Here is a 24,125-nt window from a genome sequence, read left to right on the forward strand (position 1 = left end):
GGTCCCGCGCCCTGCCACGTCGCTTCCGGGTAACGGTCCGTCTCCCTTCCCCCCCCTCCCGGGCACCAACATCCGCTCACAATGTGCCCGGGCTTGGTTTATTTTTTAGTTCCTAGCCCCCCCCCCAGCACAGCACAAAGACAGACTTGCATTGCCACAGCGCCTGTCACCTCCTCAGCACGTTCCCACAGCTCTTCACAGCCTCTAGGCTTGTACTCACTGGAGTTTAGAAGAATGAGAGGGGACCTCATAGAAATATATAAAATTCTGATGGGTTCAGACAGGTTAGATGCAGGAAGAATGTTCCCGATGTTGGGGAAGTCCAGAACCAGGGATCACAGTCTAAGGATAAGAGGTCAGCCATTTAGGACCGAGATGAGGAGAAACTTCTTCACCCAGAGAGTGGTGAACCTGTGGAATTCTCTACCACAGAAAGTTGTTGAGGCCAGTTTGTTAAATATATTCAAAAAGGAGTTAGATGTATTCCTTACTACGCGGGGGATCAAGGGGTATGGCGAGAAAGCAGGAATGGGGTACTGAAGTTGCATTTTCAGCCATGAACTCATTGAATGGCGGTGCAGGCTCGAAGGGCCGAATGGCCTACTCCTGCACCTATTTTCTATGTTTCTATCAGGAACGCGCCCAGGCCACAGAATGTCACGGAGCTGCGGTCGTTCCTGGGACTCCTCAACTATTTTGGTAACTTCCTACCGGGGTTAAGCACCCTCTTAGAGCCCCTACATGTGTTATTGCGTAAAGCTGAGAACTGCGTATGGGGAAAAAAACCAAGTAATTGCTTTTGAGAAAGCCAGAAACATTTTATGCTCCAACAAGCTGCTTGTATTGTATAACCCGTGTAAAAGACTTATACTAGCATGTGACGCATCGTCGTATGGAGTCAGGTGTGTATTACAACAAGCTAACGTTGCGGGGAAGTTGCAACCTGTCATCTATGCTTCCAGGAGCTTGTCTAAAGCTGAGAGGGCCTACAGCATGATTGAGAAAGAGGCATTAGCGTGTGTGTTCAGGGTAAAGAAAATGCATCAGTACTTGCTTGGCCTCAAATTTGAGCTGGAGACCAATCACAAGCCCCTCATATCCCTGTTCGCTGAAAACAAGGGGAAAAAATACTAATGCCTCAGCTCGCATACAAAGGTGGGCACAAGCGCTATCAGCGTATAACTATACCATCCGCCACAGGCCAGGCACCGAGAACTGTGCGGATGCTCTCAGTCGGCTACCATTGCCTACCACGGGGGTGGAAATGGTGCAGCCTGCAAAATTGTTGATGGTGGCACAGCCCGCAGACTTGTTGATTGTCATGGAAGCGCTTGAAAATAATAAATCACCTGACATGGCCCGCCAGATTACCACAGAAAGTTGTTGAGGCCAGTTTGTTAGATATATTCAAGAGGGAGTTAAATGTGGCCCTTACGGCTAAAGGGATCATGGGGTATGGAGAGAAAGCAGGAATGGGGTACTGAAGTGAATGATCAGTCATGAACTCATTGAATGGTGGTGCAGGCTCGAAGGGCCGAATGGCCTACTCCTGCACCTATTTTCTATGTTTCTATGAAACACTCTTTGAAGTGCAGTCACTGTTGTAATGCAGGAACTATATTTTAATTTGAACCACTAATGTAAAAGTTAATTTGATTAATTTGTCGGGGGGCACTTGATTTATAGTTTAAGTAAAATATTCGTAATGTAGGAAACACAGTGGCCAATTTGCGCACAGGAACTCCCGCAAACAGCAACATTTTAATAGAAACATAGAAAATAGGAGCAGTAGTAGGCCATTCGAGCCTGCACCAGCATTCAATATGATCATGGTTGATGGTAATGACCGGATAATCTGTTTTAGTGATGTTGGTTGAGGGATTAATGTTGCCCCAGGCCACTAGGGAGAACTCCCTGCAATTCTTCTAATACGTTCACCTGAGAGGGCAGTGGGCAGATTATGTCTCATCCAAAATATACAACTCCGACAGTGCGGTGTTCCCTCAGTACTGCCCCTCCGACAATGGGGCGCTCCCTCAGTACTGCCCCACCGACAGTGCGGTGTTCCCTCAGTACTACCCCACCGACAGTGCAGTGTTCCCTCAGTACTGCCCCTCCGACAGTGCGGTGTTCCCTCAGTACTGCCCCTCCGACAGTGCGACGCTCCCTCAGTACTGCCCCTCCGACAGTGCGACGCTCCCTCAGTACTGCCCCTCCAACAGTGCGGCGCTCCCTTAGTACTGCCCCTCCGACAGTGCAGCGCACCCTCAGTACTACCCCTCTGACAGTGCGGTGTTCCCTCAGTACTGCCCCTCCGACAGTGCGGCGCTCCCTCAGTACTGCCCCTCCGACAGTGCGGTGTTCCCTCAGTACTGCCCCTCCAACAGTGCGATGTTCCCTCAGTACTGCCCCTCCGACAGTGCGACGCTCTCACAGCACTACCCATCTGCATGGATTTTTCTGCTCAAGTCTCATAGTGGGATTTGAACCCATGACCTTCTGACTCAGAGGTGACAGTGCTACCCACTCAGCCACGGCTGAGCAATGTTGTTGCAACATCCTCACTCTGACATTCAAAGAACTAAAACAGTAATATAAACAGAAAATGTTGGAAATACTCAGCAGTCAGGCAGCATCTATGAAGAGAGAAACAGAGTTAACGTTTCGGGTTGAGAAGGTCATGGATTGCGATGCCAGTGAACCACTATCTTCTCCAGGTCACACACCATCCCGACTTGGAAATATATCGGCCGTTCCTTCATCGTCGCTGGGTCACAATCCTGGAACTCCCTCCCTAACAGCACTGTGGGAGCACCTTCACCACACGGACTGCAGCGGTTCAAGAAGGCGGCTCACCACCACCTTCTCGAGGGGCGATTAGGGACGGGCAATAAATTAAAAAATATACACAAAAGCAAAATACTGCAGATGCTGGAAATCTGAAATGCTGGAAGCAATCAGCAGGTCAGGCAACATCTGTGGCGAGAGAAACAGAGTGAATGTTTCGGGTTGGTGACTCTTCGTCAGAACTGATCATTAGCAGTGTAAAGAATATACTCCTCAGGTCCGTGAGCCTCTGCAAAGAGGAATCAAAGTTTCAGATTTTCATTTCATCAGGGTTTATAATCCTGATATAATCACCGTATATAGTTGACCGGCCACATTATTAAGGGAGTTGTGAAAAGTGTCAGCCCTGGCTCAGTGGGCAGCACTCTCACCTCTGAGTCAGAGGGTCGTGGGTTCAAGTCCCACTCCAGGAACTTGAACACATAAACATCTAGGCTGACACTCCCAGTGCCAGTACTGAGGGAGTGCCGCACTGTCGGAGGGGCAGTGCTGAGGGAGCGCCGCACTGTCGGAGGGGCAGTGCTGAGGGAGTGTCGCACTGTCCGAGGGGCAGTACTGAGGGAGTGCCGCACTGTCAGAGGGGCAGTACTGAGGGAGTGCCGCACTGTCAGAGGGGCAGTACTGAGGGAGTGCCGCACTGTCAGAGGGACAGTACTGAGGGAGTGCCGCACTGTCAGAGGGGCAGTACTGAGGGAGCTCTGCACTGTCGGAGGGGCAGTGCTGAGGGAGTGTCGCACTGTCGGAGGGGCAGTACTGAGGGAGCGCCGGAGGGGCAGTACTGAGGGATAGCCGCACTGTGGGAGGGGCAGTACTGAGGGAGTGCCGCACTGTCGGAGGGGCAGTACTGAGGGAGCGCCGCACTGTCGGAGGGGCAGTACTGAGGGAGTGCCGCACTGTCGGAGGGGCAGTACTGAGGGAGCGCCGCACTGTCGGAGGGGCGGTGCTGAGTGAGCGCCGCACTGTCGGAGGGGCAGTACCGAGGGAGCGCCGCACTGTCAGAGGGGCAGGACTGAGGTGGGGAAAGGCACTATATAAATGTAGGTCTGGGGGGTGAAGGGTCTTTGGGGCCCAGTGAGGGGTGGTGGGGGGCGGGGCAAATCACATAGCAACCAATCAGAGACAAACGATTGAGAGGGCCGTCCAGCAAATCACCGTCGGGAGAGTCTCCCCTTATGGCCAATCAAAAGCGTAGACAGTGCTGCTAAGGACTAATCAGAATAGCGGCACGGTTGCGACCAATCAGCATCGATGCATCCTCCTGCGCGGCCCAATCGGAAGCACAGACGACAGGAGGGGGGGGGGCAACTGTCTGCAATCAGGATGCAGGCGGGTTGTAGCCAATCAGCGTCAAAGTCCCCAAAGAGCCAATCGGGAGGTAGGGCCCCGCCCCCCTTCGGCACCCTGGCCAATCAGAGCGGGCGGTGGCTGTTTCGAATTCCCTTTCCAGTTCCCGCGCGGCGGCTCGAGGAGAGAGAGAAAGATGGCGGCAGTGCGCTCAGGTGAGGGAGGCAGGGAGAGGGAGTGTGTGAGTGAGTGAGGCAGGGAGAGAGAGGGGGAAGGAAGGGAGCGAGAGGAGAGTCAGTTAGTGAGTGCTCCTGTAAATATTGGTGCACTCCTTTCTCCCCCCCCCTGTAAATATTGGTGCACTCCTTTCTCCCCCCCCCTGTAAATATTGGTGCACTCCTTTCTCCCCCCCTGTAAATATTGGTGCACTCCTTTCTCCCCCCTTGTAAATATTGGTGCATTCCTATCTTCCCCCCCCCCCCCCGCTGTAAATATTGGTGCATTCCTATTTCCCCCCCCTGTAAATATTGGTGCATTCCTATCTCCTCCCCCCCCCTGTAAATATTGGTGCCCCCCCCCTGTAAATATTGGTGCACTCCTTTCTCCCCCCCCTGTAAATATTGGTGCATTCCTATCCCCCCCTCCTGTAAATATTGGTGCATTCCTATTTCACCCCCCCCCTGTAAATATTGGTGCATTCCTATCTCCCCCCCCCTGTAAATATTGGTGCATTCCTATCTCCCCCCCCCCTGTAAATATTGGTGCATTCCTATCTCCCCCCCCCCCTGTAAATATTGGTGCATTCCTATCTCTTCCCCTCCCCTGTAAATATTGGTGCACTCTTTTCTCCCTCCCCCCTCCCCCCTCCCTGTCAATATTGGTGCATTCCTATCTCTTCCCCCCCCCCCCCCCGTAAATATTGGTGCACTCCTTTCTCCCTCCCTGTAAATATTGGTACATTCCTATCTCTCCCCCACCCCGCCCCCGCTGTAAATATTGGTGCCCCCCCCTGTAAATATTGGTGCACTCCTTTCTCCCACACAAAAAAAATATTGGTGCACTCCTATTCTCCACCCCCCCTCTGTAAATATTGGTGCATTCCAATTCTCTCTTCCCCCCCCCCACCCCTGTAAATATTGGTGCACTCCTATCTCCCCCCCGTAAATATTGGTGCACTTCTCACCCCCCCCCATTGTAAATATTGGTGCATTCCAAGAAGCCCCCCATATATTGGTGCACTTCTTCCAAGCCCCTCCCGCTGCAAATATTGGGCTGCTCCTTGCCCTCCCACTCCAGAAAAGATGCTCTCCTACAAATTTAAAGAATTTTCTTCCCTGGAAGTATGAAATTATGCTATTAATGTTTCTATAGTCTCCACTCCCTCTTCTCATAAGAACATTAGAATTAGGAACAGGAGTAGGCCATCTAGCCCCTCGAGCCTGCTCCGCCATTCAACAAGATCATGGCTGATCTGGCCGTGGACTCAGCTCCACTTACCTACCCGCTCCCCGAATGTTCTCAACGAATGTTGATCCAGCTTGATGTGTTAGAAGCTAGGCTATGCATTGAACACAGATTGTGCAGTGCACCGTGCAATTGAGTGGTCGGAAACAAGACCTGGTCCCTGCTTAGTTACACATACTGGTAGAGCTTGCTTGCAAATGGCGTGCAGGTACACGGGCAATGGGAGACCTTATGCTAAACCTGTATCGAACCTTGGTCAGACCGCACTTGGAGCACTGTGAGCAGTTCTGGTCCCCATATTATAAAAAGGATATAGTTGCACTGGAGATGGTGCAAAAATGATTTACAAGAATAATACCAGAACTGAGAAGTTATAACTATCAGGAAAGGATGAACAGGCTGGATCTCTTTGCTCCAGAAAAGAGAAGGCTGAGGGGTGACCTAATAGAGGTCTTTAGAATTATGAAAGGGTTCGATTGGGTAGACGTAGAGAAGATATTTCTACTTGTGGAGGAGACTAGAACTAGAGGCCATCAATATAAGACAGTCATTGATAAATCCAATGGGGAATTCAGGAGAAACTTCTTTACCCAGAGAGGGGTGTGAATGTGGAACTCGCTGCCACAGGGAGGGGTTGAGGCGAATAGTATCGATGCATTTAAGGGGAAGCTGGATAAACACATGAGGGAGAAGGGAATAGAAGGATGGGGTGACGGGGTGAGATGGAGAAGGGGTGGGAGGGGGCTGGTGTGGACATTAACACCGGCACGGAGCGGTGGGCCGAATGGCCTGTTTCTGGGCTGGTAATACTATGTAATAACAAGAGTGTATAAACCCCAGCACGAACCCTGGGTTGAAATCCAGGTCCCAGAGATGAAAGTCCGTCACACCCACTACAATCAGCTGAACACAACTCCCTATGGAAGTGACTGGCCTTAACGTACAACAGTGCTGCAGGGATAGCGAGCCCTTGAATGCTGCATCATTGTTACAGTGACTTTATTGCTTGTGGACTGATTCAATATTGCTCCGACCGAGTGTGCCACACAGGGATGTGGTATGGGTCTGTTACACTAAAGTAATCCTCCTGTTTGATGCATTGATTCTGTGATAGCCTAGCAGTACTGTAACCCAGTGTTATACAGTGACAGACCTGTACCCACCAGTACTGTACCCCAGTGTTATACAGTGACAGACCTGTACCCAGTACTGTACCCCAGTGTTATACAGTGACAGACCTGTACCCAGTACTGTACCCCAGTGTTATACAGTGACAGACCTGTACCCAGTACTGTACCCCAGTGTTATACAGTGACAGACCTGTACCCACCAGTACTGTACCCCAGTGTTATACAGTGACAGACCTATACCCACCCACTGTACCTCAGTGTTATACAGTGACAGACCTGTACCCACCAGTACTGTAACCCAGTGTTATACAGTGACAGACCTGTACCCACCAGTACTGTACCCCAGTGTTATACAGTGACAGACCTGTACCCACCAGTACTGTACCCCAGTGTTATACAGTGACGGACCTGTACCCACCAGTACTGTACCCCAGTGTTATACAGTGACGGACCTGTACCCACCAGTACTGTACCCCAGTGTTATACAGTGACAGACCTGTACCCACCCACTGTACCCCAGTGTTATACAGTGACAGACCTGTACCCACCAGTACTGTACCCCAGTGTTATACAGTGACAGACCTGTACCCATCAGTACTGTACCCCAGTGTTATACAGTGACAGACCTGTACCCACCAGTACTGTACCCCAGTGTTATACAGTGACAGACCTGTACCCACCAGTACTGTACCCCAGTGTTATACAGTGACAGACCTGTACTCTTTCAATCTTTAACCTAAACTTGGAAGTACACAATCTACCATTATGCTATTTGGCATTTCAGTTCAAGTGGACAAGAACGGCACAAATTCTCCGTGACACTTTACTGATAACCTAGTGAAAGTTTAGTTCAGAAACTGAGATGGCAGTGTACATTATTCCAGTAAAGGGGGTGAGGAGAATACATACACAGAATAAAATACTGCGCAAAACCCTAGGAGTGAATGAGACCATCCTGTATGAATACATTGGAGACAGCGGCAAGCAAGGGAGGCAAATTGTGTTTCCTCAGGCAACGAGAGCCCCGAATCATACTTTATCTCTGTTTTTAGATGTACAACCACCATTGAGAAGGAAATCTGGCCGATTGTCGGCAATAGAGAATACAGAAAGCTCGGTGAGTACCAGATTGGTTGGTGGTATATTGAACCATCTCTGGATTACTTTTGCCTAATCATTGGGAAAAATATCGCGCTCAAAGAGCTACAGAGGCAAGGGGTGAAGATGACTCAGAATTTAAGTTATGAGGATTGAAGTTCGGTTTGTTTTTGTTACATGTGTGGCGCAGTGGGCAGCACCCTCGCCTCTGAGTCAGAAGGTCGTGGGTTCAAGTCCCACTCTGGAGACTTGAGTCCACAATCTAGGCCGACACTCTTGATGCAGTACTGAGGGGGTGCAGTACTGGGGGAGCGCCGTACTGTCGGAGGGGCAGTACTGAGAGAGCACCGCACTGTCGGAGGGGCAGTACTGAGGGAGCACTGCACTGTCGGAGGGGCAGTACTGAGGGAGCGCCGCACTGTCGGAGGGGCAGTACTGAGGGAGCGCCGCACTGTCGGAGGGGCAGTACTGAGGGAGCGCCGCACTGTCGGAGGGGCAGTACTGAGGGAGCGCAGTACTGGGGGAGCGCCGTACTGTCGGAGGGGCAGTATTGAGGGGGCGCCGCACTGTCGGAGGGACAGTACTGAGGGAGCGCCGCACTGTCGGAGGGACAGTACTGAGGGAGCGCCGCACTGTCGGAGGGGCAGTACTGAGGGAGCGCCGCACTGTGGGAGGGGCAGTACTGAGGGAGCGCTGCGCTGTGGGAGGGGCAGTACTGAGGGTTAGACCATGTTCCGTCACTGACCCAGGTTATTTATTGTGGAACAGGTTCCTGTCAAACGCTCAATCGTTCTGAAAAAGATCGAACCCCAGAAAAATGTGGTAAGTGAATATTTTCTTTTCTTCTCACGTGTGGGTGTCGCTGGCAAGGCTGAGCATTTATTGCCCATCCCACGTTCCAACAGTGACCACTCCATTGGCTGTGAAGCGCTTTGAGATGTCTGGTAGCCGTGAAAGACGCTGTATAAATCCAAGTCCTCCTTACTTTCCAATTGCCCCTTGAGATGGTGGCGGTGAGCCCCTGCAGTCCGTGTGGTGAAGGTGCTCCCACAGTGCTGTTGGGTGGTATTGTTTTTTCGTAGTGGTTTGGTGCAAATGAGTGAATTGCTAGGTCATTTCAGAGGGCAGTTAATGGAACATAAGATAAGAAATAGGAGCAGGAGTCGGCTATTCGAGCCTGCTCCGCCATTCAATAAGATCATGGCTGATCCGATCCTGGCCTCAACTCCACTTCCCCGCCCGCTCCCCATAACCCTTTGCTCTCTCCATTGCTGTTAGGAGTCACATACCGGCCAGACCGGGTAAGGATAGCAGATTTCCTTCTCTAAAGGACATTAGTGAACCAGGTCGGTTTTTTACGACAATCCGGTAGTTTCATGGTCACCGTTACCAATCCTGGCTTTCTATTCCCGATTTATTTAATTCACTGAATTTAAATTCCCCAGCTGCCGTGGTGGGATTTGAACTCTGGTCTCTGGATCTTTAGTCCAGCCCTCTGGATTCCTAGTCCCGTACCATAACCGCTATGCTACCGTGGCCCATGTTCTGATTCTTGGTTTGAGTTGGGAAACGCCTGAGAAGCTGCCTCAGAACTAACATAATTTTTTTCTCTCTCTCTTTCTTTCCCCCCCTTCTCTGTTTAGCTAAAGCGAATTTCAGGGGAGTCTCAACAGTACTCCAAGGTGAGTAGTACACGTGCCACAGCATTATTGCGAAACTGCGTCAGCCTTTCCACCAGGCAAAACCAAACTGCAATGAAACATAGACAATAGGAGCAGTAGTCGGCCATTCGGCCCTTCGAGTCTGCACCGCCATTCAATATGATCATGGCTGATCCTCTATCTCAACACTATATTCCCGCTGTTTCCCCATACCCCTTGATGCCTTTTGTTTCTAGAAATCTATCTATCTCCCTCTTAAATATATTCAGTGACTTGGCCTCCACAGCCTTCTGTGGTGGAGAATTCCACAGGTTCACCACCCTCCGAGTGAAAACATTTCTCCTCATCTCGGGCCTAAATTTCCTACCCCGTATCCTAAGACTGTGACCCCTTGTTCTAGGCTTCCCAGCCCCGGGGAAACATCCTCCCCACATCCAGTCTATCCAACCCCGTCAGAAATTTATATGTTTCAATGAGATTCCCTCTCATTCTTCTAAACTCTAGTGAATACAGGCCTAGTCGACCCAATCTCTCCTCATACAACAGTCCTGCCATCTCAGGAATCAGTCTGGTGAACCTTCGCTGCACTCCCTCTATGGCAAGTATATCCTTCCTTAGGTAAGGAGACCCAAACTGCACACAATACTCCAGGTGCGGTCTCACCAAGGCCCTGTATAACTGTAGTAAGACATCCTTGCTCCTGTACTCAAATCCTCTCGCAATGAAGGCGAACATACCATTTGCCTTCCTAACTGCTTGCTGCACCGGCATGTTAGCTTTCACTGACTGGTGTACAAGGACACCCAGGTCCCTCTGTACATCGACACTTCCCAAATCATCACCATTTAAATAATACTTTGTCCTTATGTTTTTCCTACCAAAGTGGATAACTTCACATTTATCCACGTTATACTGCATCTGCCATGTGTTTGCCCACTCACTCAACCGATCTAAATCACCTCACAGTGTCTTTGCATCCTCCTCACAACTTACAATCCCACCTAGTTTTGTCATCAGCAAACTTGGAAATTTTACATTTGGTTCCCTCATCCAAATCATTTATATATATTGTGAATAGCTGGGGCCCCAGCACTGATCCCTGTGGTACCCCACTAGTCACTGCCCGCCACCCCGAAAAAGTCCCGTTTATTCCCACTCTAGCGAACTAACGAGGAAGATACACGTCCAGTCGCAGGAAACCATTTTCAACGGTCCTCCAATTAAGCCTTTCGTAGAAATCATAGAGGCTAACGGCACAGGAGGAGGCCATTCGGCCCGTCGAGCCTGTGCCGGCTCTGTGAAAGAGCAGTGGTTTCTCAGTCCCCACCCCCTCTGCTCTCTGTCCCCAACCCTGTCAGCTCCTCACCCTCGGGAACCCGTCCAACTCCCGTTGAACATTATTGATGGAACCAGCACCCACTGCTGTTTCAGGGGGGCGAGCGTTGCAGATCCCCACAGCTCTCTGAGTGAGAACGTTTCTCCTCATCGCCCCTCCCATTCTTTTTCCACTGATTTTCAATCTGGTTATTGGCCCGCTCGCCAGTGGGAATAATCCTCCTCCGCCTACCCTATCAAAACCTCTCGTCATCCTGAGAACCTGGATTAGGTCACCTCTTCACCCTCTCTGTTCCAAGGGGAACAGTCTGAACTTCTCCAACCTCTCCTCGTAACTGAAGTCCCTCCTGCCCTGTCGAGCCCTGAAAGAATTTTGTATGTTTCAATGAACTTGAGCTGGAGACATTAGCTGCAGTCAGTCCTGGATTTCAGCGCTTTTTGAGGAGGAAGAGCGTGTGGGCTGGAGGGTTTGGCAGTTGAGCAAAGACTGTGGGTGATACCTGTAATGTATTTGCTTCATGGGTTCTTTGGTTAAGAATTCATAGCAACACATTGCTTTATTTGTTTAACAATCACACTACACATTACCAGTTCATCCACCAGGCTCACAACTGCATACCTCATCGTGGATCCCCTGAACCCAACTGGCTGGGGTTTTATTGAATCTTGTGAACATCATGTGACTGCCTAAGCCACTCGCAATGCATCAGCTCTACAAACCTGTGAGCATCATCATCATAGGCAGTCCCTCGGAATCGAGGAAGACTTGCTTCCACACCAAAAGAGAGTCCTTGGGTGGCTGAATAGTCCAATACGAGAACCACAGTCCCTGTCACAGGTGGGACAGATAGTCGTTGAGGGAAGGGGTGGGTGGGACTGGTTTGCCGCACGCTCCTTCCGCTGCCTGCGCTTGGTTTCTGCACGCTCTCGGCGACGAGACTGGAGGTGCTCAGCGCCCTCCCGGATGCACTTCCTCCACTTAGGGCGGACTGGTCTTTGGCCAGGGACTCCCAGGTGTCGGTGGGGATGTTGCACTTTATCAGGGAGGCTTTGAGGGTGTGCTTGTAACATTTCCTCTGCTCATCTGGGGCTCGCTTGCCGTGAAGGAGTTCCGAGTAGAGTGCTTGCTTTGGGAGTCTCGTGTCTGGGGGCATGCGGACAATGTGGCCCTGCCCAGCGGAGCTGGTCGAGTGTGGTCAGTGCTTTGATGCTGGGGATGTTGGCCTGGTCGAGGACGCTAACGTTGGTGCGTCTGTCCTCCCAGGGGATTTGTAGGATCTTGCGGCGACAGCGTTGGTGGTATTTCTCCAGCGACTTGAGGTGTCTACTGTACATGGTCCATGTCTCTGGAGGGCGGGTATCACTAAGCCCTGTAGACCATGAGCTTGGTGCCCCAGATTTGAGGGCCTGGTCTTCGAACACTCTCTTCCTCAGGTGGCCGAAGGCTGCACTGGCGCACTGGAGGCGGTGTTGGACCTCGTCGTCGATGTCTGCCCTTGTTGATACTAGGCTCCCGAGGTATGGGAACTGGTCCACGTTGTCCAGCGCATACACAGATGCATACTTTACAATACCCAAACTTGTCGCGAAGCCTAAACTACACGATGTGCAGCTTGCTCATGAAGTGACCAATCAGAAAGCTGCTCGTTGCCTTTGGGAGTGGACAAGGGAGGGGGGGGGGTTCCATGGGGTTATTGAGATATTGCTGAGACGTAACACTAACCTAATTCTCTCTCATCCAGCTCACCACATGTATCACCACAGCACCAAGGCGCAGCCCCCGGGTGAGTATACGCACGGACTTGCCTCTCACATGACTCGGGTCCTCGGAAACTGACTTTAGAATGCCTGATAACAACAACCACTTGCCTTTGTTACCTCCGGACTTGACTATTCCAACTCACTCCTGGCTGCATCCCATATTCTACCCTACATAAACTAGAGCTGAACCAAAACTCGGCTGCCCCATGTCCTAACTCACACTTAATCCCGCTCACCCATCACCCCCTGTGCTCGCTGACCCGTGTCCCAACTCACACCGAGTCCCGCTCACCCATCACCCCCTGTGCTCGCTGCCCCCGTGTCCTAACTCGCACCGAGTCCCGCTCACCCATCGCCCCCTGTGCTCACTGCCCCGTGTCCTAACTCGCACCGAGTCCCGCTCACCCATCACCCCCTGTGCTTGCTGCCCCGTGTCCTAACTCGCATCAAGTCCTGTTCACCCATCACCCCCGGTGCTCGCTGACCTACATTGGATCCCGGTTAAGCAATGCCTCGATTTCGAAATTCTCATCCTTATTTTCAAATCCCTCTGTGGCCCTCGCCCCTCCCTATCTCTGTAATCTCCTCCAGCCCCACAACCCCCCGAGATGTCTGCGCTCCTCCAATTTTGTCCTCTTGAGCATCCCTGATTATAATCGCTCCACCATTGGCGGCCGTGCCTTCTGTTGCCTGGGCCCCAAGCTCTGGAACTCCCTCCCTAAACCTCTCTGTTGTGGATGCTGGGGGCAGTTGGAGCTTTCAAGACTGTGATTAAGATATTTTTTTGTTGGGTAAGGGTATTGACGGCTGGGGTGCACAGGCAGGTAAATACAGTTGAGGTGCAGATTAGGCGAAACGTAACTGAATGGCGGAAGAGGCTTGAGGGGCTGAATGGCCCCTCACATTATTAAATGTTCCCCAAGAGGTTCGCGTGCAATAAATTACTTGGAAATTGTGATATATTCTTACGGCCTTACAAAGGAACATACTACACAGGATGGTGTTGTATAGCTTCTTTGCTCTTTTTGCTTCGTTGCTTTAAATGTCGAATTACACACATACTCAGTTGTAGTAAAGGCAGGATCAAGTCTTTTATTCAAACATTCATACTATACAAACCAAGTGTGAAAGCTACTGAAACACAAACACTTCACAAGCCAACGTTGTGCTTGCTCCGATTCCAGTGGCTGCTTGTGAGGCACACCCCTTCCAAATGTCCAGTGTCCAATGTGTGTGGGTCAAACTCTCATCTTTACCTTCACACTCTCATCAACACCTTCGAATTCTTGTTTCTTTGCAGAGTACATTTAGACAATTAACATGCAGACGATGTAGAAGCAAATGGCATTGTCCTGAGATCACGGCTAACTGCTTTCTGAACTACTATACACAAACCAGATCGTAGTAACATAGAAAATAGGTGCAGGAGTAGGCCATTCGGCCCTTCGAGTCTGCACCACCATTCAACATGATCATGGCTGATCATGCAACTTCACTACCCCATTCCTGCCTTCTCTCCATACCCCCTGATCCCTTTAGCCATAAGGGCCACATCTAACTCCCTTTTGAATAAATCCAACGAACTGAACTCAACAACTTTCTGTGGTCGAGAATTCCACAGGTTCACAATTCTCTGGGTGAAAAAGTTTCTCCTCATCTCGGTCCTAGATGGCTTACCCCTTATCCTTAGACTGTGACCCCTGGTTCTGGACTTCCCCAACATCGGGAATATTCTTCCCGCATCTAACCTGTCCAGTCCCGTCGGAATTTTATATGTTTCTATGAGATCCCCTCTCATTCTTCTAAATTCCACTGAATATAAGCCCAGTTGATCCAGTCTTTCTTCATATGTCAGTCCTGCCATCCCGGGAATCAGTCTGGTGAACCTTCACTGCACTCCCTCAACAGCAAGAATGTCCTTCCTCAGATTAGGATAAATGACCAGCTACTCGAGCAGCCTGTTTTAATCCAAACTTCACTCTTGCAACTTTTAGCCCTTTCGATATCTCCACAACGCGCCGAAGCAAAGCCTTTCAGAAATGCGGGCTTGCGCTCGCAAAGATGGCTGATACAGAAACCATCGTCATGTGACCTTGCCACATGACCCTTTAAAAAAATTTACATCAGTACTTGCATTATCATGGCAGTCCAATAGGTGGAGCTCTTACAGAAATGACTGATGCCAAATATTTGCGGCGAATATTCGCGGTGAATATTCTGGGATGTATCTCAGTTGAACTGAAAGTCTTTTTTCGTCTTTACAGGTTTCACCCAAGGCCACGAAAGAGAATGTTTGCGAGGGCTCGGTTCGGTCGGAGAACGCCCCCAGCTCTGGCGGGGGCTGGGTCGTGACCTTGCCCCCGGCGTCTGCGCCCGCCACTTCCACCGCCCAGGGGACGGGGGCCTCGCTGGACACGGCGCCCGGCTTCCCGGAGGACGGGGTCACGTGGCTGACCCAGAAGGTGCGGCGCTCCTACAGCCGCTTGAGCCCCTTCGGGCTCCGCGACGCGAGCGGCGGCTCCTCCCCGAACAACGGCTCCGACACGTCCACGTCCACGCCCAACCAGCCGGCCTCGGCACGCCGGTCCTTCTTCGGCTTCGAGAGACTCCTGGCCAGCGAGGCCCTGCCGGGCGTCTCGCCAGTCAAAGCCGCCACCCCCCGGGGCAAGTGCGCGGAGATGCCGGGGCGGGGGCCCCCCGCGGCTGCCTCCCTCGTGCCGCGGGACGTCAATATTCCTGGCGTCACCGTTGCCAAGGAGAAGAAGAAGAAACGGAAAGTTCCCCAGATCGAGGTAAGACGGAAACGCCTCCCGCCGGCGCCTTTATGCAGGCTTCCCGCCGTTCTTCCAAAGCTGCCGGCAGAGCTGTGGCTCACTGGGTAAAACGCTCGCCTCTGGGTCAGAAGGCTGTGGGTTCGAGTCCCATTCCAGGGACTTCAGTGCAAAATCCACGCCAGGAAAATTTCAGTTGCGCACTGAGGGGACGCCGCGCTGTAGGAGGGGCAGTACTGAGGGAGTGCCTCACTGTCGGAGGGGCAGTACTGAGGGAGCACCGCACTGTCGGAGGGGCAGTACTGAGGGAGTGCCTCACTGTCGGAGGGGCAGTACTGAGGGAGTGCCTCACTGTCGGAGGGGCAGTACTGAGGGAGTGCCTCACTGTCGGAGGGGCAGTACTGAGGGAGCACCGCACTTTCGGAGGGGCAGTACTGAGGGAGTGCCTCACTGTCGGAGGGGCAGTACTGAGGGAGTGCCTCGCTGTCGGAGGGGCAGTACTGAGGGAGCACCGCACTTTCGGAGGGTCAGTACTGAGGGAATGCCTCACTGTCGGAGGGGCAGTACTGAGGGAGCACCGCACTTTCGGAGGGGCAGTACTGAGGGAGCGCCGCACTGTCGGAGGGGCAGTACTGAGGGAGCGCCGCACTGTCGGAGGGGCAGTACTGAGGGAGCACCGCACTTTCGGAGGGGCAGTACTGAGGGAGCGCCGCACTGTCGGAGGGGCGGTACTGAGGGAGGGCTGCACTGTGGGAGGGGCAGTACTGAGGGCACGCCGCACTGTGGGAGGGGCAGTACTGAGGGAGCGCCGCACTGTCGGAGGGGCAGTACTGAGGGAGCGCCGCACTGTCGGAGGGACAGTACTGAGGGAGCGCCGCACTGTCGGAGGGACAGTACTGAGGGAGCCCCGCACTGTCGGAGGGGCAGTACTGAGGGAGCGCCGCACTGTCGGAGGGGCAGTACTGAGGGAGCGTCGCACTATCGGGTGGTCAGTCTTTCGAAGAGATATTAAACCGAGTCTGCTCTGTCAAGTGGACTTGAACATTCCCACAGCCACTATTGGAACAAGAGCAGGGGAATTCTCCCCGGTGTCCTGGGCCCAATATTTATCCCTCGATCAACATCACTATAAACAGATGTCTGGGTCATTATCTCATTGATGTTTGTGGGAGCTTGCTGTGTGCAAATTGGCTGCCGCGTTTCCTACATTACAACAGTGACCGTACTCCGAAAAGTACTTGATTGGCTGCGAAGCGCTTTGGGACGTCCTGAGCTGGTGAAATGCGAGTCTTTTCTGGGGAGGCTGCCCTTGTATGTTGCTCTTTCCCGTTTACTGGTCTAATGTCGGTCAGGCTGACTTCCTGTGGAGTGCGGAGACCCAGTCTCTGTATCGGTGGGGGGGGGGGGTGGGGCCATGGAGCCATACATACCTTTGTCTCCGATGTCCTCTGACCTCAGGGGGGTTGTGTATTGGTTGCATTGATAGCGTGGAGCGCAGCTGGTGGGGGGGCTCTTACACACTGTTCACGCTCCTACAGTATTAAAGTGCCAAGAGGGTCACTGCAGGAGATGCTGCTGCTATAAGCAGAAGTTCACGTCCAAAGTTCACCGTCCGAGTCGCAAACCTGACAACAGCGGGTCTCGAACTGGAACGGCGGGCAGTGTCCCGGCCTGAGGCATTTCTCTGTCAGATTCCTTTTGTGGAACTTCAGTGATTCACTTCTTCCAACATTCCCCAGCTGTTGGAACATGTCCCGGTCAGTGAGCAGACTCTCTGTTTATCCTCTGGGCACTCTGTCGGAAATTCTCTCTCTCCGTGTTTTCAGTAACAGCAACAATTTGTTTTCATACAAGCACACAAGAAATAGGAGCAGGAGTAGGCCATACGGCCCCTCGAGCCTGCTCCACCATTTAATACGATCATGGCTGATCTGATCATGGACTCAGCTCCACTTCCCCGCCCGCTCCCCATAACCCCTTATCCCCTTATCGGTTAAAAAAAATGTCTATTTCTGTTTTAAATTTATTCAATGTCCTGGCTTCCACAGCTCTCTGAGGCAGCGAATTCCACAGATTTACAACCCTCTGAGAGAAGAAATTTCTCCTCATCTCAGTTTTAAATGGGCGGCCCCTTATTCTAAGACTATGCCCCCTAGTTCTAGTCTCCCCCATCAGTGGAAACATCCTCTCTGCATCCACCTTGTCAAGCCCCCTCATAATCTTATACGTTTCGATAAGATCACCTCTCATTCTTCTGAATTCCAATGAGTAGAGGCCCAACCTACTCAACCTTTTCTCATAAGTCAACCCCTCATCTCTGGAATCAACCGAGTGAACCTTCTCTGAACAGCCTCCACAGCAAGTATATCCTTTCGTAAATATGGAAACCAAAACTGCACGCAGTACTCCAGGTGTGGCCTCACCAATACCCTGTACAGTTGTAGCAAGACTTCCCTGCTTTTATACTCCATTCCCTTTGCAACAAAGGCCAAGATACCATTAGCCTTCCTGATCACTTGCTGTACCTGTATACTATCCTTTTGTGTTTCATGCACAAGTCCCCCCAGGGGGTAGTGTCTTTAGCATAAAATGTCCCGAGGTGCCTCACAGGGGCGTTATACGACAAAGATTTGACACCGAGCCACCTAAGTAGAAATTGGCGCAGATGACCAAAAGCTTGGTCAAAGAGGTCAGTTTTAAGGAGCGTCTAGTAGGAGAGAGAGGCGGAGAGGTTTAGGGAGGGAGTTCCTGAGCTTGGGGTCCAGGCAACTGAAGGCACGGCCACCGATGGTGGGGCGATTAAAATCAGGGATGCTCAAGAGGGCAAAATTAGAGGAGTGCAGATATCTTGGGGGTGATGGAGCTGGAGGAGAATCCAGAGATAGGGAGGGGAGGGATTTGAAAGTAAGTATGAGAATTTTGAAATCGAGGCGTTGCTTAACCGGGAGCCAATATAGGCTCGGCGGGTGATGGGTGAGTGGGACTCGGTGCGAGTTAGGCCACGGAGCAGCGAGTACAGGGGTGATGGGTGAGCGGGACTCGGTGCGAGTTAGGACACGGGGCAGCGAGCACAGGGGTGATGGGTGAGCGGAACTTGGTGCGAGTTAGGACACGGGGCAGCGAGCACAGCGGGTGATGGGTGGAGCGGGACTTGGTGCGAGTTAGGACACAGGGCAGCGAGCACAGCGGGTGATGGGTGAGTGGGACTCGGTGCGAGTTAGGACACGGGGCAACGAGCACAGGGGGTGATGGGTGAACGGGACTCGGTGCGAGTTAGGATGGGTGAACGGGACTCGGTGCGAGTTAGGACACGGGGCAGTGAGCACAGGGGGTGATGGGTGAGCGGGTCTCGGTGCGAGTTAGGGCACGGGGCAACGAGCACAGGGGGTGATGGGTGAGTGGGACTCGGTGCGAGTTAGGACACGGGGGCAGCCAAGTTTTGGATCAGCTCTAGTTTACGTCTGGTAGAATGTGGGAGGCCAGCTAAGAGTGCGTTGGAATAGTCAAGGCTAGAGGTAACAAAGGCGTGGATGAGGGCTTCAGCAGTGGATGAGCTGAGGCAGGGGCGGAGACAGGCGATGGTAGGGAGGTGGAAACTGCTGAGGTTGAGTCACTGACTGTTACATCCTCCCTTCTCCGCCCTCTTAAGCTGCCGATCGTACATCCCATAATGTTACTCTGACCTAAAGTCACATCTTTAAAGGGAGGGGACAGAGCTGACTAATGTGCTATGTGCTGCTTTCGTGATGTTAATCTGTCCACCTCAATGTTCTAACCGCTATTCCCACCGGTATTTCAACCCCGTGTTCGGTAGCTCTGCAGACACTACCCAAGCATCATACGGTAATTTCACAATCCCCGCTTTACTGAAATGCCAGCCACAATGCTGATCTGCATCCCCTTCTGTTCTACATTTTATAAATATCTTTTCTTAGATGAGCAGTGTGTAAAAAAAATAATAAAGATTTGCATTTATATAGCGCCTTTCACCACCTCAGGGTGTCCCAAAGCGCTTCACAGCCAATGGAGTGCTTCTCGAATGTAGTCACTGTTGTAATATGGGAAACACGGCAGCCAATTTGCGCACAGCAAGCTCCCACAAACAGCAATGTGATAATGACCAGATCATCTGTTTTTAATGCTATTGATTGAGGGATAAATATTGGCCCCAGGACACCGGAGAGAACTCCCCTGCTCTTCTTCCGATAGTGGCCATGGGATCTTTTACATCCACCCTACAGAGCAAGCAGGACCTCGGTTTAACTTCTCAGGCGAAAGACGGCCCCTCCGACAGTGCGGCGCTCCCTCAGTACTGCCCCTCCGACAGTGCGGCGCTCCCTCAGTACTGCCCCTCCGACAGTGCGGCGCTCCCTCAGTACCGCCCCTCCGACAGTGCGGCGCTCCCTCAGTACTGCCCCTCCGACAGTGCGGCACTCCCTCAGTACTGCACTGGGAGTGTCGGCCTAAATTTTTATGCTCAAGTCTCTGGAGTGGGACTTGAACCCACAACCTTCTGACTCAGGAGGTGAGAGTGCTGCCCACTGAGCCACAGCTGACCGTGGGAGCCAGTTAATGCTGAGTAGAGTGTGGGGGGGAGCCATCCTTGCAGTTAGTAACGAGATGTGTCTCGTTATTGCCCCGACCTGCCCAACATTGTCGGGCTGCTAGCTTCTCAATCGGTAATGCTCATCAACGGCCAGTCGCCGTCCTTTGACCTTTCACCTGTGACTCTGAGCCGACCCAAGCGTCTGAGCGCCCCCATTCGCAGCTTGCCTGTGCATGGGAGATTAAGCTGGTATTAATAAGAAATCGGAGCAGGGGTTGGCCATTCGGCCCCTCGACCCTGCTCCGCCATTCAATAAGATCGTGGCTGATCTGATCATGGACTCAGCTCCACTTCCCCGCCCGTTCCCCATAACCCTTGGCTCCCCATAACCCTTGACTCCCTTATCGCTCAAAAATCTGTCTTATCTCCGCTTTAACTATATTCAACCACCCAGCCTCCACAGCTGGAGTAGAGAATTGTGCACACTAAAGGCTCCATTTGATGCTCTCTGCCTAACGAGTCCACGTTACCTGCTCATTGTTGCCTGACCTGATTCTGCCCCCCCCTGTTTTACAGAAGTTAGCACTGGATGAATGGGCTGCTCAGATGAACGCCAGTTTCGAAGAAGCGGAGCGCTTTGATTTGCTTGTGGAGTGATGTAGCATCAACGGGAACCAGCGTCGTCTTTTTGGGGTGTGGGGGGGGGGGGGAGACAGAAATCAATGCATCTAAGAACACTAGAGGGTTTCATAAGTTGCATGGGGCCCCGTGCTGAGGGATCCAGCCATCAGAGAAGCAAAGAACTGCCTTTTTACCCAGTAGTTGTAGGAATGTAGAGCCAGGGGCTATATATCCCATGGTGAGTAACTTCTGATCTGTGGGAGGGGGGTGCAGTGGACTGACTATACTGCCCCCTTGCAATATTGCCGCTCGCGGACACGTTGCCAAGCAAGCGCGCCTGATCTTTCACCGGCTGCCAGCTCCTGTTCACCGTCATTCCCGACTACCTCCGTTGCAGATTGCTGGTCGGGCCCACAATTCAGCCTTTGTCGTCAGCTCTGCGAGTGCGTGCCCTCCTGCTGCGCTGACCCGCTGTGGTAGGTGATCGTGATCTGACCGACGGCGGTGTCTCCGTCGTAAACAGAACACCGCCCTCCTCGGGGGCGGAGGGGAGGAACCGAGAGGCAGCGTTGGTCAAACGGTTATTCTCTAACCTCCCCCTCGCCCCTACAGCACCGACCGTTCAAACACACACAGCCGGACGCGGAATATTGTCCGGGGTGGGTGGGGTCAGGGCGTAGAGTCCACACAGCAATCACTCACCTGTCGCCTCATTCGGATGCTCGCGGCGTTGTGCTTTCTGGGGTTTTTTTTTATTCCCCATGCTTCCTTGCATTTGTATTTTTTTTTTTAAATAGCTCAGCTTCGGGAAGGCCAGGAGAAGAGAAAATGATTAAACATCATAATTGTGGGTTGATTTGGTTTTTTATATATTAAAAAGGACAAATTATGCGCCATTGTGTGTTTTTAAAATGCAAGTGGGAAATGTTAGAACCTGGTGTAACCGGTAAACGTGCCGTGGGATCATCTGAAATAGGCAGAGGGAGTCCGTGCCTCTCTCTGAAGGGTGAAGCATAAACCTTCCTTTCCCATTCAATGCCGTTTGACCCCTGATCAAAGTTCCTGTTCAGTCGCGCAGCTGAATGAAGCTGGAGTAGAGAATTCTACATACTAAAGGCTCCACTTGATGTTACAGCCCGCTTGCCAGTCCCTCGATTGAATAACCGCCCGTGTGCGCAAGTTGGAAGGGGCCGCCCGGTGCCTAAAGGGGCTGCGTAGTTCTGCGGAGAAACGTTGTTGTGTTACACTGAGCCTGTGTGTTGTCACTGGGATGTCCGAGTGTCCGAAACGTTCCTGCGGTGCGAAGCGTGCAGCACCGATATCGACCCCCCTTCAGCCGAGTGTCTCCTACAAAGGGAGGCATTTCACTGGCGCGATACGCTGATGGTGAGAGTGGTTACATAAGAAAGGGCATTCATAGGAGTCGGCCATTCTTCCCCTCGAGCCTGCTCCGCCATCCAATGAGGTCAATGGCTGGGCTGATCTGGCCCTGGCCAGTTCCAGCGGGTGAATCAATTTCGCGCAAGTATGCGCACGTCGTTAACCCTGAAACCACACGCCGTCAATTTAAAAGCGGGATGGGCGGCCGTCAAACTTTCTCGAACACGTGCTCGGGACATTCACAGTGTGCGGGAGCTCACTGCTGCTTGAATCAAATCCAGCGTTAAACCTGCGTGGCAATTACTTACATTTTGCGATTGAACTGAACATTTGCTGTCTATTACGTCGCTTCTGTTGCAAGCTTATCGTTTAAGGAAAACCATCAAACTTGGCAGCAGTTTGACACGCCTGCAATCTGTAGTTTAACAATCTGGGCACTCTGTACGTGGGAATATTATATCACTCTACTGAAAGAGTATTGATTTGAAATGAGTCCTTTCCTCTCGTGTATTGATGTATATGAATTGCAACACATACCAGACAGCGTGCTGTTACAGAATGCACCATATATGTTTTTTTTTAAAGCATAAAGCCCAGTCTCTGTTCTGAAGCCTGCAACTTGTGTAAGTTACCAGCACCTTCAGCTTTCAGCGGGTAGTAAATAGTTACAGTTACTCAGATTTGTCGATTGGAGCCTTGGCCTTAAAGGGGCCGCACAGTTTGGCATGCAACATCACAATCATGCACCAGACCCCCACCACAGAAGATCCATCAGTATGTTAAATAGGTCTGCTGCTGGCACTGTGGTTGTATCTGATCTGTTAGTGTGTGCGTCGATTTTATCGTGGCTAATAAATGACAATTAAAAAAGCTTTGTGTTTTAATGGGTCTTTTTTAGGAACCGGGTCATATGAACGTGCCGTACTTAACACAGCTGACTTGTGTAGGACGTCTTATCCGACAGTGCAGCGCTCCCTCGGCACTGCCCCTCCGACGGTGCGGCGCTCCCTCGGTACTGCCCCTCTGACCGTGCGGCGCTCCCTCGGCACTGCACTGGAGGGGCAGCTTAGATTTATGTGCTCAAGTCTCTAGTGGGACTCGAACCTACAACCTTCTGACTGAGCCACAGCTGCCACTTAAGTGATCCTCAAGCAAGGCTTTACCCTTGATGAGCAGCGACTGACACTAGACCACACAGTAATGGTTGCCTTAGAGGAATCAAGGGATATCAGGGTCGGGTGGGAAGGTAGAGTTGAGGTGGAAGATCAGCCAGGATCTTATTGAATGGCGGAGCAGGCTCAAGGGGCCATATGGCCTACTCCTGCTCCTGTATCTTATGTTTTCTCGTGCCTGCTTTGAGTGGGACATGAATACAAAACCCACTGCTCTGCAGAGGCCAGCAAAGCAGGACATTGCAACATGAGATTTGGCAAACGATCCGTGCCCCCAACAAAGGCTTCATTGGGTGCTTGGGGCGCCTTGGCTCTGATGTTGCTCCCACCTGCGACAAGTGGTTTGATACGACTGCTATCTGTAATTTAACAATCTGGCCACGCAGAAGAGTATGAGAGGACATTTTATCACTACTACAAGTGCATTGGTTCAAGCGCGAGTTCTTTACTCATGTATTGATGTATATACAGCGTGCTTTTACAACTGCAGCTCGTGGGAGATGCAGCGAATGAGGGTACGGGGCCCAGAAGAGGCGAGGGCCCAGGGGCAGCACGGGCCCAGCCCACACTGCGATATGTGCGCGCACTAGGTCCGTGCAGCAGAGCTGGTCTCCAGTCGTCCTGGTTAACCCTTGCCACTGGACCAAGACCTCGCTCTGTCAAGCCCGTGTGGTGGCTGGTGTGCAACAGTCACCCCACGTTAAAAAAAACCCACCCACAGGCATCTTCCACCCCCTCAATTGGAGTTTAGGACTGGAACATCGGGTACTTCATTAAAACATCTGTGAATTCTCGTAGAAGCAAGTCATCCTCATTCGAGGGACCGCCTCTGATGGACATCTGCAGCGCATCTTTTAAGGATAAACCTAATCGCTGTCCTGAGATTTACACGTGCTTGCAATCAATGTTTCTCCTAATTTTTTGGGAACTACGCGTCCCATTTAAATTTTCGTGCACGTGCATTTGTTGCATTGAGTCACTGGCTCAATCCTGCGGGACAGCTGTACAGGACCCCGAGACAACTTAAAGGGAAAGCTTAAAGGGAACCTTGGTTA

General features: G+C 51.9%; 1 protein-coding gene across 2 annotated transcripts; it reads left to right on the top strand.

Moving 5' to 3' along the window:
• The first annotated feature begins 4,304 nt into the window (after nucleotides 1–4,304).
• cdca5 (cell division cycle associated 5) lies at nucleotides 4,305–22,768 on the top strand. Of its 2 annotated transcripts, none has more exons than XM_070868264.1 (7): nucleotides 4,305–4,346; nucleotides 7,778–7,842; nucleotides 8,592–8,645; nucleotides 9,467–9,505; nucleotides 12,562–12,603; nucleotides 14,845–15,372; nucleotides 21,654–22,768. In XM_070868264.1, exons 1-7 carry the CDS (start codon nucleotides 4,328–4,330, stop codon nucleotides 21,675–21,677), a joined length of 771 nt encoding a protein of 256 aa, XP_070724365.1. In that variant the 5' UTR covers nucleotides 4,305–4,327; the 3' UTR covers nucleotides 21,678–22,768. The 2 variants fall into 2 exon arrangements, with proteins under 2 accessions (XP_070724365.1, XP_070724364.1); XM_070868263.1 differs by having other exon boundaries at nucleotides 20,474–21,742.
• Nucleotides 22,769–24,125: the final 1,357 nt, after the last annotated feature.

This window comes from Pristiophorus japonicus, chromosome 27 (genome assembly GCF_044704955.1).
Source record: "Pristiophorus japonicus isolate sPriJap1 chromosome 27, sPriJap1.hap1, whole genome shotgun sequence".
NCBI lineage: Eukaryota > Metazoa > Chordata > Chondrichthyes > Pristiophoridae > Pristiophorus > Pristiophorus japonicus.

Bases quoted from the DNA above. Each gene is read 5' to 3' on its own strand.
- cdca5 (XM_070868263.1), top strand. The intron at 9,506-12,561 runs GTGAGTAGTACA...TCTCTCATCCAG, and splicing joins AGTCTCAACAGTACTCCAAG to CTCACCACATGTATCACCAC. The intron at 15,373-20,473 runs GTAAGACGGAAA...CCTGTTTTACAG, and splicing joins GGAAAGTTCCCCAGATCGAG to AAGTTAGCACTGGATGAATG.